At 37.0% G+C, this 16458-nt stretch overlaps 1 protein-coding gene across 14 annotated transcripts in view; it reads right to left on the bottom strand.

The window, feature by feature from the left end:
- UNKL (unk like zinc finger) overlaps positions 1 to 16458 on the bottom strand; it is a 59062-nt gene that overhangs the window by 27994 nt on the left and 14610 nt on the right. For 6 of the 14 annotated variants that reach the window (XM_074885839.1, XM_074885834.1, XM_074885837.1 and 3 more), the window contains 2 exons: positions 12543 to 12627; positions 6994 to 7148 (listed from right to left, as the gene is read on the bottom strand). The exons of 2 other annotated variants lie outside the window; for them this stretch is intronic. In XM_074885839.1, coding sequence (XP_074741940.1) covers positions 6994 to 7148; positions 12543 to 12627 — 240 coding nt within the window. Of the gene's footprint in view, positions 1 to 1559; positions 6530 to 6993; positions 7149 to 7903; positions 10844 to 12003; positions 12017 to 12542; positions 12628 to 16458 lie in introns of those variants that run through there. 6 more of the 14 variants (XM_074885843.1, XM_074885849.1, XM_074885846.1 and 3 more) reach the window with 5 other exon arrangements.

The following is a 16458-nucleotide window of genomic DNA, read 5'->3' as shown; positions in this document are numbered from 1 at the left end:
AGACAATACAATAATGGAATGAAATTCTGCCAAAGATGTTTTGGTTTGTTTAAATACAAAATACACACTGAATCAGACAAACAAGAATAACTATACAGTTTACTGTTAAAGTTTCAATTTAAGGTTAACCCTAACCCTTAATTTCACTCCATACTCCAAAGAATGGGGAAGTATTTTAAGCAAATCGGTATTTTAACAAGAGACAGCTCTCTCCCCAGAAGAGTATAACCTCAGAATGTCCCTCCTGAGCAGCAGGAACTTCAGATTCAAATTCCTGTGTATCAGGTAGAGGACAGACATGAACCTGGATGAGATCTTAACCCTGGACAGAAAAAAACCACTTCCAACAAACGTAAGCCCTATACTCGCTGAAGATTATTACCTATGCATTCGCTCACTTCTATCCCTACAGAAAATCTCCTTTCATGAACCTTATCTGTGTGGAATTCTGTAATTAGATTGCTTCTTAAATCCAAAGACTGTTTCTCTACACAATAGTCTGAAATGTACATACACCCTGAGAGCTGACAGAAGTAGAAGATTGGGCATCACGGCAAAAATAATTAAATTGATAGCCAAGGGTTACTCAGACAAAATTCCTTCTGAAGTTAAAGTCTGAAGAATTCATGTTTTGACCACACACTTGTTACAACATGCAACGTTTCTCTTTCTGTTATCATCTCCTTTAAATTCAAAACTGAAGATTGCCCCCATGCACGGTGATGCTAACTTTGCACATTTTTTCAGCTCTAAAGTACTGAAATCCTTTCTTTATTCTATAGAGAAAAAGAAAATAAAAGGACACTGCCAGGAAAAACACCATTGCTCTTAAGTGAAATTAAAAAAAATGTGGGGTTTTTTTGGTCAATAAAAACATGCTAAAATATTCAGCTCCCTATCAAAAGATTTTGAAAACTTTTTATGAATAATATAGTTTCATCTTGTAAGTACACTTAAAAACATACTTCTGGTAGCACAAGGCTGCTTAATGCAGCAGACGGATATGTAAGATGAAAAGACTAGACAGTGAAGGCAGACTAACACCCAAAGTAAGATACTAATTAAGATAAACTGCTGACTCAGTGTAAAGATGACTTCTCTAATCTGCACAGAATGTTTCTCAGATGCACCTTTCATGTCCACTCTTTCAGGTCGGCAGGCAACACAGATTATTTTACCAACAGAGGAAGATGTACATCATCATTGCTCCCCTACAGTGTGACCTAATGAAGATCAGGGGAAGAGGGAGGAAGGAAGATAGCCATTATGGATTACTTGTCCTGGAGGGCTACCTGCAGATGACATAGCCATAAATGGGGAATGATGCCCTTGTTCACCCACAAGTACTGGGCTTAAGGTACAGAGTTACTGGTCAAGATCAGATGATATCAGGTATGTAGGCCATTAGATAAGACCGTAAGGTGCCACCTGTGATCCTTCTGGTTACAGCAGGTATCAATGGTGGCATTAACATACATATATAGATGAAAGCATTAAGAGGTTACAATACAAAACAAAAAAGAGTGTAAGAAGGAGAAAGGGAAACTATCAATGCTTACTTTTTGTTCCTCGATGCTGCAGAATTTAAATTTTGTTATCAGTGTTGGCATGAACAGTCCTCAGCACTACTGACACTAGGAAAATCTATTGCCAATTGTTAGTCTTTTTTTTAATGGCTTTTTCTTCTTTATTGAGATAGAAGCACAAACAACAGAAGCTAGAATTCATACAGTTGGCTCAACTCTGGAGGAAGTCTTCAACATGATCTTTGGAAACTGCCCTACAAATTTAACTTAAGATTTGTGGCATTTGATTTTCTGAGTGTGGGATAAAGAGACTCAACAGATCTAAGTAATCTTCAGGAATGTGTCTGTCCTAAAAATGGAAATCTGTGCTGTGTAGTCAAAGACACAAGCACAGGAAGAACACAGTTCAACCCCTAAGAATTTAGTCTAATTAAAGAGCAGTACTTGGTGACATTTCTCACTTTACTGAGGCTCAGCTGTAAATCTTCATGGATTCATTTTTAAGCTTAACTAAACACTGCAGCTGGATATATTTCGGATTACCTCTCACTTTCACAGGGTTACAAAAGAACAACTTTTTCAATTTTGTGTCTGCTCAAGGTGATAGGAGTATGCCTGAACATTTCTGACACACCACAAGTCAAAAGATGCCAAGCTTGCCTTAACAAGGGTCACATCCTCATAATGCTGTAATTGAACAGACCTTGGCCTCTTAGATTTTTACAAAGAAATCATTTGTCACTACTCTTCACTGCAGCTAAATTGCCTCGAAAAAGAGCATGTAGAACAGTGATACATACTTTCCCTTGGTTCTCGCCTACTATAGGCCTTTGCTTACAGTTGAACTTCTACAAAGAAAATGAGGAAACATGCACCTATAAAACTAGTTATATTTCCTATGAAAATAGCAGCTTCTTGAGTTTCTTGATTTGTGTTATATTTTGTGACTTTAAACATACTGTTAAATTGCCTACATTTGTGGGGGGTGGAGAGGAAGATGACAGGAAGAGGTAACATGTAAGTATTTTTAATTAAGCTGCAAAACTAATTTTGTTCTCAAGTAAACTTATTTTCTTCCTACAACCCTCACTGTCTCAGAACACTAATTCCACAGTAAAGGAAGCATAATTCATCACCATTGTTCAGACTTAGATTATGTACATGTAATCAAACTCAGCTGCATTGTCACAGCTTAATAAACTATTATTTACCAAATGAGTGTGGTAACTGATCATGTGCATGTGGTCAAGCCATCCTAGTTATGAAGTGAAACAGACAACTTGAGGCTTAATGAAGGCAGCAGAATGTTACCACTGAGTCTACAATCAGGATGAGCTATAAAGGCACACAATCTTTACTGCAACTGAGCTGACAAGCACTGACTTCTTAACTGTGCTAACTCAAACATGTGATCAAGTACTTACACATCTTTGATAAACTTGATAAAACAAAGATGGTGCAGGTTATCCTGTCTTCATCCATTATGAGCAACATATATCCTATGCAAATACACAGTCTTTTGAATACATCATGAACTCTGGGCATAATGACATCATGGCCAACATTTCTATCCTTTTACTCTTTAAAGGGAAACCAGGCTCTTAGCCTAAAAGCGCTAACATATATATTCCATAACTGACAAATGCAAATAATCTTTAATGTATCTCCTATTTCATCTCCAGAATAAACAGCAAGTTTTCCTATTAATTTTGCAGTGCCACAAACTTGACCAATATTTACAGACAAATTTTATCATACAGCAGGCCTTTGCTCTGTATCATCACCTAACTTAGGTACACCACAGTTAGGTACCAGTAACACAGAGACCTGATGTATGAAGATCAGCAGTATAATCCTAAAGCATGAGCTGAGCATGTTTTAAGGAGAGGTGATAAGATTCTCGACATTTTTTGGCTGAAAAGCTGCTCAAAAGAATATACATTTTGTACTGATATAATAACACTTGAAAGCTAATCAACCAGCATATAAAGCAGCAACTATGGTTGCATGCAGTGAGAAAGCCTAGTTAATCCAACTCTCATGCACTATGAGAAAAACAGACGTAGGAGAAGACCATGTGGGTATGTTAAATTGCAATAAAATTGCAGGATATAAATGAGAACAGTTGAAATGAAGGGATGAAATTCAGGTGAGGCAGAAGCTTATGGCTGAGAATGATGCATATATACAGAATGCAAAGGACTATATGCCTTTGAGAGACTATCTTGACTGAGGAAAAGAGGTGCATAGTATATTGGATGATGAAACATTACATAGCTGAAGATTCATGGAAGGACATCCAAACAGTAATGGAAAGACGAGTAAACGTGAAGAAGTGGTAACATGATGAACTTCATTAACCAAGTAGGGCATCACAGTTTAAACAGTGCAAGCAATGTATCTGAAACATGGATCAAGCTGTTTCAAGACTTATTTGCACAGAAATACTCAAGAAACCTAGTCTACTATCGTTTCCCATAACTGAAGAGTTCAGATACATGAATTTTATCAATGCAACAGAAGAAATGATAAGACCCTCTTAAAGTTAAATAAGGAGTGAAAGAAAAGAAACTTATGTCATAAAAAAAGGAGCAGTAGGAGAATGAGTAAAAAGGAGGGTTCCTTCTGGCAATTAGATGACACTGAACAAAGCACACAAGAGTAGCAATGGTTAAGAACAAGTAGTAAGAGCTGGAAGTAGAAGTTGCTGGTGTAAATGCAGCTCCTAAAGAAGACACAAAGGACTGGGAAAAGGAGGAGTGAATTTGTTGCTACAATGCATACAAAGACTCCAAATCTTACTTAAGGCACTTCACCGCACTGATTCAATATGAGAAAAATGGGTATGCCAAGAAAGCCAATCTAGGTCTTGGTAGAGCAACACAATAAAAGGAAGGATAAGAGGCGATGGCAAGTATGGAGAAACAAGTAGTATTAATTGAAATGAAAAATTACAGTCAAGGGAAATACTGTACCACACTGGGTAAACTGCACTGTGGAGGTTAAGTACATTTAGATGTGGTGGAGTATAATGCAAAGGGAACTGCAAAGGCAGAATGGAGAAAAACAGTACTATCACAGATCAGGCAAAGGGTCTGACAAAAGTATAATGTTAGATGCTTCAAAACAGAAGGCAGAACATGGAGGTAAAGAAACATAGACGTAGAAGCTCTCCATGGAAACTGAACTAACACTTACCAAAAAAGGCTGAAGAATAGACTATTTCCTGACTGAAATGTTAAGGAAAGATACAGCAGAGGAATGACTGATGACAGTCCAACTGACAAGGCAACTTAGATGCAGACATAAGAATACAGTATAGGTGAGATAAGGTATATATTTAAAACAGTTATGCAGTCTCCCTCACTATCAATCCGGATCATACAGAATCTTAATGGACTCATTCTTCCAATAACATTTACAGATAAGGCAATAGCATCACCACATTCTAGAAACAGGGACCTAAGCAACTTGCTCGCAGTCAAAGAGGAATTTTATGATTGAGCAGAGAACTGAGTTTAGGTCTCTTAAATACTACATCATCCTTTTCCTCTAGAAGCAAACAAAACAGCAAGATACTCTCCCAGCATACTATAACAGGATATGTGAAAGAAGTTTTGGAAGATAAATAAGGAGATTTTGTTTTGAAGCCACAAAGGAAGAGAGGCATAGAAAGCTTAATTTCACATCATGATAAGAACCACTAAAATTAAGTTTACTGAGGGCCAATGTGTGACAGTGATGAGAATGAAGACAAAGGAAGGGACAGAAAGACAAACAGTTTATTGGAACAGAGACAAAAACACAAACCATGAATGTAAATAAGTTGCTAGGATATGGAAAATGGGGGGAGGGAGGAAAACAGACTGACTACTTAAAATACTAAAATTAAGCAATTTACAGCAGATGGAGAAGGTAAAAGCAAGCAAGCAACAAAACTCAATAATTAAACATGGAAAACCAGACCAACCCGCTAATGAAAAATCAAGAACTGGATATTCAAAAAAACAAACAATGGAAGTGCATCAAACAACGCTGCAGGTAAGTAGTCAAGTGAAAGGAAGACAGAACATTTCGTCAGACATTTCATCAGGCATCAGAAAGAAGGTGGCCACTTGCAATAACACTTGAAGTAGAAAGTAGAGGGAAGGCAGTACGGTCAACTTTTTCCTTTTCACACCTGAACAGTAGTACAGGCAGAGACTCACTAAGCACGGGATGGAAAATGTACACAACGTTCATCGGACTCCTAATGACTAACAGAAAAACACATGGAAGCAGATTCCCCATAGATGTAAGGCATATTAGAATAGTTTAAGTGTTTTCAGCTGTACCTAAATCATTCATGAAAGGCCAAGAAACTTCTGGGAAAAGAGATGCTTTTATGGGTCTCTGCTGAAAGCTTCAGATCCTTAGCAACAAGAAAATTATCTTCCTAAATAAAAAGGCAGACCCTCTCTCACAACCTTTTCACATACAGAAGCAGACCTCTGCACTGGGAACCTAAGATAGAATGTAGGCATATTGTTATCTTTATTCCCGATCTACAGGACAGCAATATGAAGCTACATGAAAGAAACCCACAAGTTTTAACAACTGCACTATTTATTGGCGATTCCTTTTAAACATTATTTAAAATATGTCCTTTTATATGTTTTCTAACCAAACAGGATAGATCAACAGCGCTGGAAAGCTAGAAGTTAAAATTCTGGGAGTAAATGTGTATGTCCTTATGACGGCGCTGCAAACGAGGTAAGAAAAACGCAGGTCAGGAGAGAACAAGAGAGATGTCACTATCTTATTTTGCAACAAACATAAAACCTAACAAAAGGATCTATTCCAACTGATACTAAAAGGAAGAAAATAAAAGCTCTGCAATATATCTTTCCCCTTCCTCTCCCCCATCCTTAACTGATAACATTTGCTAATATAAACTACATTTACCACCCTTGTAACCAAACACCTCTCTACTACCAAACACACTACATGTACTGCACCACTGTAAGAAGTTTTAAGTATAAAGCATGTTCAGGTAGGACACCAATTCATTCCTAATGTTAACAAATTAGGGCAGAGAAGAGGGCTGTGATGAGGCAAGATCTTCCATGAATGAAACCTCTCCTATAGAAAAAAGAGACATATGTAAATTAAGCTGTCCTGTAGTTGTATATTCGATTAACAATGATGTTCCTCACTGTAGCATTCAAAATATTGCATCTGAACACAAAAAACAAGAACAGAAAACACAAATAATACATAGTTAAATCTGGTGCCAAGGGCAGACATTCCATTTAGGCTTACAGTACCAGTTAAATATTACTGCCTGACATTTACTGTAAGTTGTTGCTTTTTTCTCTTTTGCTGAAGTACAAAGAAATAAAAAACAGACGTTTAAGAAGTAAAATAAACATTGTATATTGGCACAGTGATTATAATTAGTAACTTTTCCAGAATTATTTACACTTACATTTCCAGACTGCCCACTGCTATTTGTAATGCTGTTTGTGGAGTTAAGACTGCTGCTCCATTCATTTGCAATTCCTATGCTGTCTGTTGAAAACAGGTGAGCGCCTGGCTTTGATTGACAACCAGTTTGCAGTATGACTACATTCATGGTGTCCTCTGTTGAAGGAATCCCCAACAAATTACACACAGATTTGATACTTAGCTGTGTGAATTTAACAGTTACATACCTAGTACCAAACACAGCACCTGTCACATGGAAACATCAATCACACACAAGAAATCTCTCTCTTTTTCTTCAAATATAAGCATAAAGGCAATGTAAGAATAACGTAATTCACCATTATGTACTTGTGGCTACTAACAAATGTGATACTCTTATTTTACTTGCTCCATCAAAAACTGGTGGAAGGTACATCGGAATTCATATAGTTAAAGTATTCTAGATTTTGCTTTATTTTCCAGAATCTCTATCACACCAGGGTTTAAACACATTTTTAGAACTCTGACTGAAAAGGTAATAACGGCATCTTAATTCCAGGGTTCTTTGTTTTCTTTTTTTGGACTAGAACCAACTGATTTAATCATAAAACAATTTGAAGAGAATATGGAACTTGTACTATTTAACTTAAAAAGGAACAACAACCTTTGAGAACGTTCATTATTAACTTATATGTAAATTGTGACCAATAACTTGTTAATTTTCATCCCAGAAAATTCAGCTCAAGGTGACTGAACAATTACTTCACAATTCTCCAAAGGCTACTTTGTTAAATTATTAAACATCTTATATATTTGATGCTTTAAATGTGCAATCTATTAAGGAGATTTAGACTTCTAGTTTCACAGGCACATGATGAGTTAACAAAAAATGTTTACTTTAGTAAGCAGTTACAGTTAATAACATTCCTCACCTCATCATCCATGCAGACAAGACATCAAAGTAAGGAAGTCAGGACTTAAAACAAAATCTTTTAATAATTCTACAGATACGGCACGAATTTTTTCATCTCTAGCCACTATTGCATTTCTGAAGGGGCAATGATAAACTACAGTTAAAAATAAAATTTAAACATTTCTCTCTACTAGAAACAATAAGTAGCTCTGATAGAGTGTACGAAAGTACAAGCCACAGTAGGAAACAGAATTAGTATGAGATACATAGACACCTCTCTTCAGTGGAGATAGCATAGCTGAGGATTGTTTCTGATGATGTGGGGTTTTTCTATCTAGCATTTGACTTACCACAATACCACGGCCTTCTTACTATACAGTCCAATGCTTTACCAAATATTTCCACTATTGTATAAATTACAAAAATGGGGGTGTGGGTCAAAAAGAGAAAGGAAAAAGCTACTAGTAAGTACCACTATACACACAAGTTCAGTCCAGCCATACCAAAAAAAAAGAAAAAGAAACTATAGGGATTGCAAAGATGATGTCACTAGACCCCTGCTGTTCCTCCTAGAAAATGAGTGCAAAGAACAGTTGGGAAGACAGAAACAGATGCACTGACTTTCTGTAATTTACTCTCACTTTCACTACATATCATGTCATTGTACAGCTGCTTGCCCAGAGCAAGTCCAGTCAGCCATCTCATGTCCAGTCAACCCTCACATGTCCAGTCAACCCTCACACTGTCATAGGAAAAGCACTATCTGATTCATGCTCTCTCTTAAATCTTCCTTAGCTTTTTTTCCCTGACACAACCACACTTGTCCAGTATTCTATAAATGAGTGTAAGTAGTCATATGACCCTAAAAGGGTGGTATAAGACTGCTTTGCAAACATTTAAAAGAGAAATAACCTCTCCTTTCTCTTTTCAAGGTATTCAGGGAGAATAGCATGATTAGTTATTGCTATTCTGCTTATTGATAGTAAGCCAGACACATTAAATTCAGAATGTGTGCTTCTACATCATTCTAATTTCTTCTAAGAGTGAACATCATAGTTCGTGGCCAGCTGCACAAAAGTTACAAATCTACAGTGTAAGCCTTCCCCAGTCTAACCATATTTTCTTGAAGACCTACAGCTGTTGTAGGAGGTTGCAACTGACAGAAAAGCAACAGTCTCATGGCAATCACTGAAGCTCATGGAGATTAGGATAGAGCCATGAAAAAGAACTTCAACTGTCTAATGCCAGTGCAATGGTGCTTCAGGGATTGGGTATCAGTAGCCTAGGATGCTATGCAGAAATAGGGTTGTACTCTTTATGGGATACAACTTTTTCAGCTATATAGCTTGGGTATTATGAATATGAGAGTTGCCATGGTCAGGCCAAGTCTGGCCTGGGGAATTCCATCTTTCATGAAGTCACAAGTAAGTTTTTTCATTATTGTAATCTTGGCACCAATAGAAGAGAACAGTCTTGGATGAACAATCTGAAGGCAAATGCCTTCAGTACCAGAAGCTGTTATATAGGAGACATGTTCTTTGAAGTGTTTCCAAATTCTTGACCACAGAATTTCAGCCTGCCTGTGCTTCTGCTTCAAAAAAAATCTATTTTTTGTTAAGGGGCCAGTTGTAGTCAGGCAGTCAGTGGACAAATGAGTGCCACAGAGAGGTGTTCATTGAGAGTCCATTACAGAAGTGTCCCAACATACCCTAGCTACTCTCCGTTTTGCAAAGCGTGTCAGGGAGATATATCAGATCCCACTACTTCTCTACTTTTCAGGATCGGGTGCCCTCCCTCCTGTCATCACAAAGCATCTTTGGAACTACACTGGACCTAGGGTTTCAGCCAGTGGGGGAAAAAAAATAATGAGTGACATTTACAGGACAATACTGTCTGCAGCCAGGGCCTCAAGAGAAAAGCAGTCTTGGAGGAATAGTTGTATTCCTCATGATCTTCACAAAGGAGGGAAATAAGTGAAAAAAATGGTCAGCTGTTCTGAAGAAGTCATTGAGGGAAGACCAGGAACACTATTATAGAGAACGTGTGCTTCCACAAATTATTTCACATAGTATGATAAAAATTGCTGAGAAACATGTATGAATGCTAGGAAATCTTCCTCTATCTGGTACGCATAGCTAGGCTTTCACTGAAGTTACGTGGAGAACACCCACGATTTGTGAATCAAAGAGATCCATGAACCAAGAGTTTCATGCTTTTCATACTGATGATAAGATCTACAGCTCTGAAACCATTCTCTCCCCTTTCCCTAATACGGAAGGGACAGAAACCTTTTTATTCTACAGACATAGAAGGCAGAATGTCAGAGCACCTGAACTAAGCTTAAAGATGTTGCCAACAGCAGAAAGGCACTCTTGCTGATAGTAACCAAACATCTAACTTCTGATGGACTATTCAGACTACCAGAGACAGGGGGTGGGCACTGTTGCAAGATTTCAAGTTCATTTGTTGAGATTTCCTGCTTACGCAGTCTTCATTGCAGAGGATGCAAGCCAAAGAGTTCCAGAGCATGCTGGTTGAGCCATGTAAGTCTCTTCTGATGGACATAAAATTCTGTCTAATGCAACTATGTGAAAATTAAGCTGCTGCTTCTCAGTTAGCACTGCTAACATGTTCAGAGTCTCAGGTATTCTCCTGGAGTTCTGGAGATTTTTAAAGAGTACAGTAATTCATCCTACAGAGTAGAAGAAAGAACAGGGCTGGGGTAGAAGGATTAGCAATAGATTAGAAAGATATCCCTTAGGGAGAAAAACATCAGCAAATTTTTACGTTTGGACTGTCCTTTGGCCCTCTTCATCTTTAGCCTGGGCAATGCTTAACTCTTCCTTAGAGATGAAAATCTTGTTTATTGTCAGTGAGAGAGCTTCCTGTGAGAATGACTCCTCTCACAGGAACCAGTATCAACTGGACTGTTAAAGACACTAATGATCGAGACACACAGAAGTAGATCATGATGGGGTCTCAGAAGAACTCTCCGAGAATCTCCAACAGCTCTGCTGTGTTTATCTTGTACACTCTCCATGCTGGAAAGGCAAGAAGGGAGGCAGCATTCAGTATGCTCTAAGGAAGAAAACAGAGAAAATGTAGTCTTCTCCCACAGGAATTTTGTAGCATGTCACAATTATACCATGCTGCATGTATACAGAGAATTTGTTTAAATCATACTCTTGCAGCTGTTTCAGGAAAGAAAAAACTTCTATCAGATAAACAGAACAGTAAACCCAGTGCCATAAATCACTTCTGTAACAAAACATGTATTTTCAGACTTTCCCAAGTCAAAGAAGTACTTGTCAACACCAGCAAACAGTGAAAGACTAGATTTAGGAGATAGCCCCAACAGCATGAAAGCAAAGGCAGTGAGCTACTTTTGATGTGAAGAAATAATTAATACTGACTTCATTGCTGTAACGTTTTGAAGAATTGCTAGGTCCTGAAATAAATGCAGGATGTTATTTATCCTTCCTCTCTGAGTAACAAAATGATGGAAAAGTAAAATTGATCATCCCACAGAAGATAAAAGACAAGCTGACCATACCACAGATTCTCAGAAACAAGAGCTATGCGCAGCAAGAATGACTCTATTCACTAGAAGTCTTTTAGGTAAGGCAAGTGACACAACAAATGGTTGTACAAAACATCACATTTGCCTAGACAGGTTAGACAGAGAGAGGAGACTACTATTACTTATCATCAGAGAATCCTAAGATAAATACTACTGAATTGCAGATATTTGGAGCTTTCCAAAATTGGTAGGGTCTCTCATCCCTCTTCCAGCTCTAGAAGGCAAAAAGTAAGGTAACAGCAGACCTTTTCTTTTCTTTTCCTTTTTGAAGAATGTGAGGTTTTACTGATTACATAATCAATTAAAAACTACATAATCAAAAAAGAATAGATTTTATGACCTGTAAGAAACCAGTTACGTAGAAATGCTTCAAGTTCTGCCTTGCATCACAACTGAAAAGAAGGCATGAACAGTTGTTGCAGCAACTGCACACTTCACATTCTGGAGTGCAGGAAGGGTGTAAGGGTGACCTAAATTGATACTATTATTAAAAAGAATCTGGTGATGCATACTCAGAATTAATCCGTGTAGATGCATACCGAAGAACTGAGTGCTCTCTTGGAAAAAAATGGTCCCTCTTCCCTTTTTCTGTATATACCAGTTTGAATGCAGGGAAGATGAAAGTGGGCTATGGAGGAAAGAGGACAGCTGATATAATTTTCTCTGTGTTCTTTTTCAGTTTAGCTAAGGCCCTAGTTCTGCAAATACTTGCAAGGATTTTCAACTTTTACCTGAGAAGTTTACTATAGGTTTCAATAGGACACCTAACATATTTTATAGAAGTCAAGGGTATGTGTAGAAATTGCCAAATCAAGCCCAAAAAGTTACAGGGACAAGCTGCATTTGTAATGAAAAGCACCTCCTGTTTTACTGTTGATGCAAATTTGATGCAAATGCAGCAAGCTCCCATAGCAAAGTATGGTATTAGAAAACATGGAATAAATTTCTAAAAACAAGTGACATCAAATGTCATTTATACATTAAAATTCATTATGTTAAGTCACTTCTGTTACTGATGCTTAGAAATGACAGTTCACTTTTATGAACACTGATAAAAAGTAACAGTTCTCTTACTTACTTTCAACATGTGCAAATGCACAAAATGGACCACGTGGGCAGTAACCTGTTTGGCGCATGTCATTGCACTTTGTAGATTTATATATCTAAACAAAACAGAAGGGTGGTTAACCTAAACATATTTGTTATGTAACAACAAAATAGTTAGACAATTTTAAAATCTTTAAATGAAAAATTCTGAGTATGTACTGACAATATGTATTACATGGTTTTCTCATAAAATCCAGTTCTTATCATAATTTTTTAAAATTAAATTGAAGAACAGAATTTTAAGAAAAGTAAACCTGAGACAAGAGAATCTTATCCCTCTTCTGTATAATAATAAATAATAAGGAACGAATTTATTTTAGAAAAGCAGTGTTTAAACTGCTTTGGTTTTCCACTTTGTATAGAAACAAGTCAAACATTGGGAATAAAATTTTCAAAGTCATTTACACCACTTTTAAGAAATCTTTCAGGAGAAATGTATGTAGCAGAGCGGCTTACACAGCTGAAAAACAAACCAAAACAGTATGTTTTTTCCAACACAATTCCTTCATTAGGACACCTCTAATATTCAAATCAGCCTAACATTAAAATGTCTTTCTCTAACCTGACTGGGTGCATAAGAATTTAAGTCATGCTGACTGTTCATGACAGTAATGATTATGTAAGTTGCTAGTAAGATCCAGATTCAGTTTAGTGCTCCACTGGGATCTTGACCATCTTTGGATCTCACAAGGCTGGGGGGAGGAGCTGACTTGCTATCCTATTAGAACAATATTAAGAATCTATTTAAAAGCATATAGATTCTTTAGAAAATTAATTATGGTGATCTGCAAGTCTGTGGCAAATAGCAGAGATATCTTTTTGGTTCCCCAGACCTTGGTACTGTGTTCTTTGGCTTTCAGCATCAGTTGAGTGATTCATGGCTCAGTAAGTAATAATTCTTAATTCAGAATGCCACTTCTTTGGCACTTGCATATGCTGTGTAAAAAAATGTTTACCTTGGACTCCCACCTTAGAGCAAACATGAAAAAGGAAACTATGTATTAAAAAACATCAACAACTACTTCTGTAAGCTCTTTATTTTAGAGCTATTTTAAGCATCTTAGATAAATTTCCCTCTCATAAGTGATTCTGAATTGAGGCTGAAAACTTAGTTGCTATATTCATTACTAGTTCATGCATAACCCAAAGATCATCCAAGAAACTGTAGGAAAATGCTAAATCACAAAATTATTACTGATGCTTATCACTCTCCAAATAATTTATTTTTCCTTGAACTGAAAAAGTGAGAAAACATCCATGCTGTAGACAACTATTCACCCAAATGACACCCTTAACAAACAAAACAGCGGGACTGATCTTTCCACCAGTTTCATTAGGAGTTATCACAGACATTGCAAAAACCAAAGGAGTCCTTTGTGGATACTATACCCAAACTAGGAGATGAAGCTGGGCCCATCACCTTTCTTTCCTGTTCTCTGTTTATTGGTTAAATATAAAACCCCAATGCTGTATACATGATGCTAATGACGCAGAATCAAAAGGAATGAGAAGAGCTGACCTCCAAATGGTTTCAACAAAAGATGTAATTGGAAGTTCAGTCTTAGTTTGAGGTCCTAGCCAAAAAATAGCCTTCCTGATCCTATGAGCTACCCAGATGGTGTGCCTTCTAGTACATGCTACAGATACAAGAAGTGATAATGCAGGTATATCCAAATACTATTGGGGCAGAGCTCGCACCTCAAAGACTGATTCTGAAGATGGCCACGTCATCTATACATACTGATATTACAAGACAGACAGCAAACTCAAAGAACTAAATCATTACAGAAGACTAACTTCCCAGCTATAGACAAGAACACAGCTGCTATGTATTAACAGTAGAATCAAGCTATTCCTGAATGTGATAACCAAGAGATTTCTTCAAAAAATAGTCGCTAAGCCAAGAGGCAATGACAATATTCTTTATCTGAATTTGGTAAAGAACGAGTAGATGAAAACATCCAATAAGAGAAGATAATGTTGGATAAAGCGAGTATGAATTCAACTCAAATTAAAGGACGTAAAAAAGTAAGGCTGAATTAATGTTATCGACATCACATAAGCAGACTGAGGAATGAAGGCAACTGATTGCCACCATTAAACAGACTGAATTTCATTATGAACTGAATGAGTGCTTTGAATCCTCAAGTCAGAGGTACAAAAGCTGTATGGAATTTCCTTTCTAATCACACAAGTGGATGAAAGTCAGAGCTGGAGCAAAGGAGGGAAAGTATCACAGGGTATGATGTTGAATGAAAAGTCCTCTTTCAGTGCAGGTATGTTGCTAGTTTCTGTGAAATTAAATACTAGACCTAAAATTAGGCAAGATGATAACACTATCCTCACCAAACTGCCTTGATTATCAGTAGGAATTATGTTCAACAGTACAACAAAGGCAGCACAGCTAATGAAAACAAGCGAAGACTGAAGTGACTACAGCTGATGTGGAAGAAAATCACCATTAGTTCAGGAACAGGAAGGGAATTAGGCAATTGTTGTATCAGAATTTTTAAAAAACTGGCAAGTGAGACTGATGCAGTTAGCAAGTACTTTTAATAAAGCCATCACATGAGAAGTGGCACATATAATTGAGGTATATTAAGTATAGCTCACATATGTTTGAGAAGAGCAAAAATAGCTGATTCAAGCCACTGCATGTCCGCTGATTATTCTGTCTGTCACAGACAAATCTTTGATAAATCACAAGGTCCTTCTCTAAAATGGAAATGTGGTCATTCTAGTAAAGACTTCAGTAAAGGATGTGGTAAGATTCATTACTTAAGGAAGAATATGACTCTTACCAGTGTTACCTATTTGCTGCTAAATTGATTAATGAGAGAGATGACAACGGATGGTATGAAAGAGGAAGGCAGCAGACAAAATTAGTAGCAGAACTCAAGGCTCAGCCTTGTGACTTATTTTAGTACTTTCATTCATAGTATTGTCATAAATAAAAGTATGGTAGCAATACTAAGCAGGAAGACACCTTTACTACAGAAAAGAGCTGGAATATGATGCAGAAGAAATTAGATGATTTGAAATAAATCTGGACTATAAAATCTCTAGTAATCAGGACAATGAAATTCTGGAGCAGCATCTCAAAAGTAAGAGACAGCTGACACCTGTTTAGTATAAAGATGTAGTCGGTGAACTTATGATAGAGAATGTATGATATGAAGCTTGCAACAACCCTGGAGTCAGTATTCTGAGAATTCCTTTCCTAGTATGGTCTTGAGATGCCTTCAATAATCTTCATAATCGGAAGAGAAATTAGCAATTGCTTGAATGGTCTTTGCTTATACCTTACTAAGTATTGAACTTTCTAATGCAAGAAATTACATTCTGCTGTGAATTCTTCATGTCCATTCAAAGGTCCCAAAACGAAAACAGATGTTGTACAAGCAGTTTCTAGCATAACATGTCTTTTCAGTATCATGTTTGTTTCCATCAATGGCATATTTAGTATTTTCATAGTGACACATAAGAATTAAATCTCAGCAGATTGCATGGCACTGCTCTTGGTCGTAGCATCTCACTGTTACGCCCAAGCATCCAACAAAGTTACAATGACTTTGCCTACAGAGGAATCCAAAATCACCTTGTTTTTCTGAAGTGTCTTACTTCAGCCACTAGAAGAGTTTTCTGCTTCTTCCATCTCCTCCTGACCTATTTAGTTTCTCTTAATTATTTTCAATAAAGCTTTTTTAACTATACTTAAAATAGAAGTTTGTCCCAAGTTATTGAGTAGCAATTACTACTGTGACTTCATTACCAATCCCAGAAGTCTGGTAAAAAAGAGAACACATTTATTTATGCCCAAATCCAGAGAATATGAATTAATTTTTCATAAGCAGTACAATAAAAACACCTATCAGTGAAAACCATGC

The sequence above is a fragment of the Strix uralensis genome, chromosome 16 (genome assembly GCF_047716275.1).
Source record: "Strix uralensis isolate ZFMK-TIS-50842 chromosome 16, bStrUra1, whole genome shotgun sequence".
NCBI lineage: Eukaryota > Metazoa > Chordata > Aves > Strigiformes > Strigidae > Strix > Strix uralensis.
This window is presented reverse-complemented; position numbering and strand designations above follow the sequence as displayed.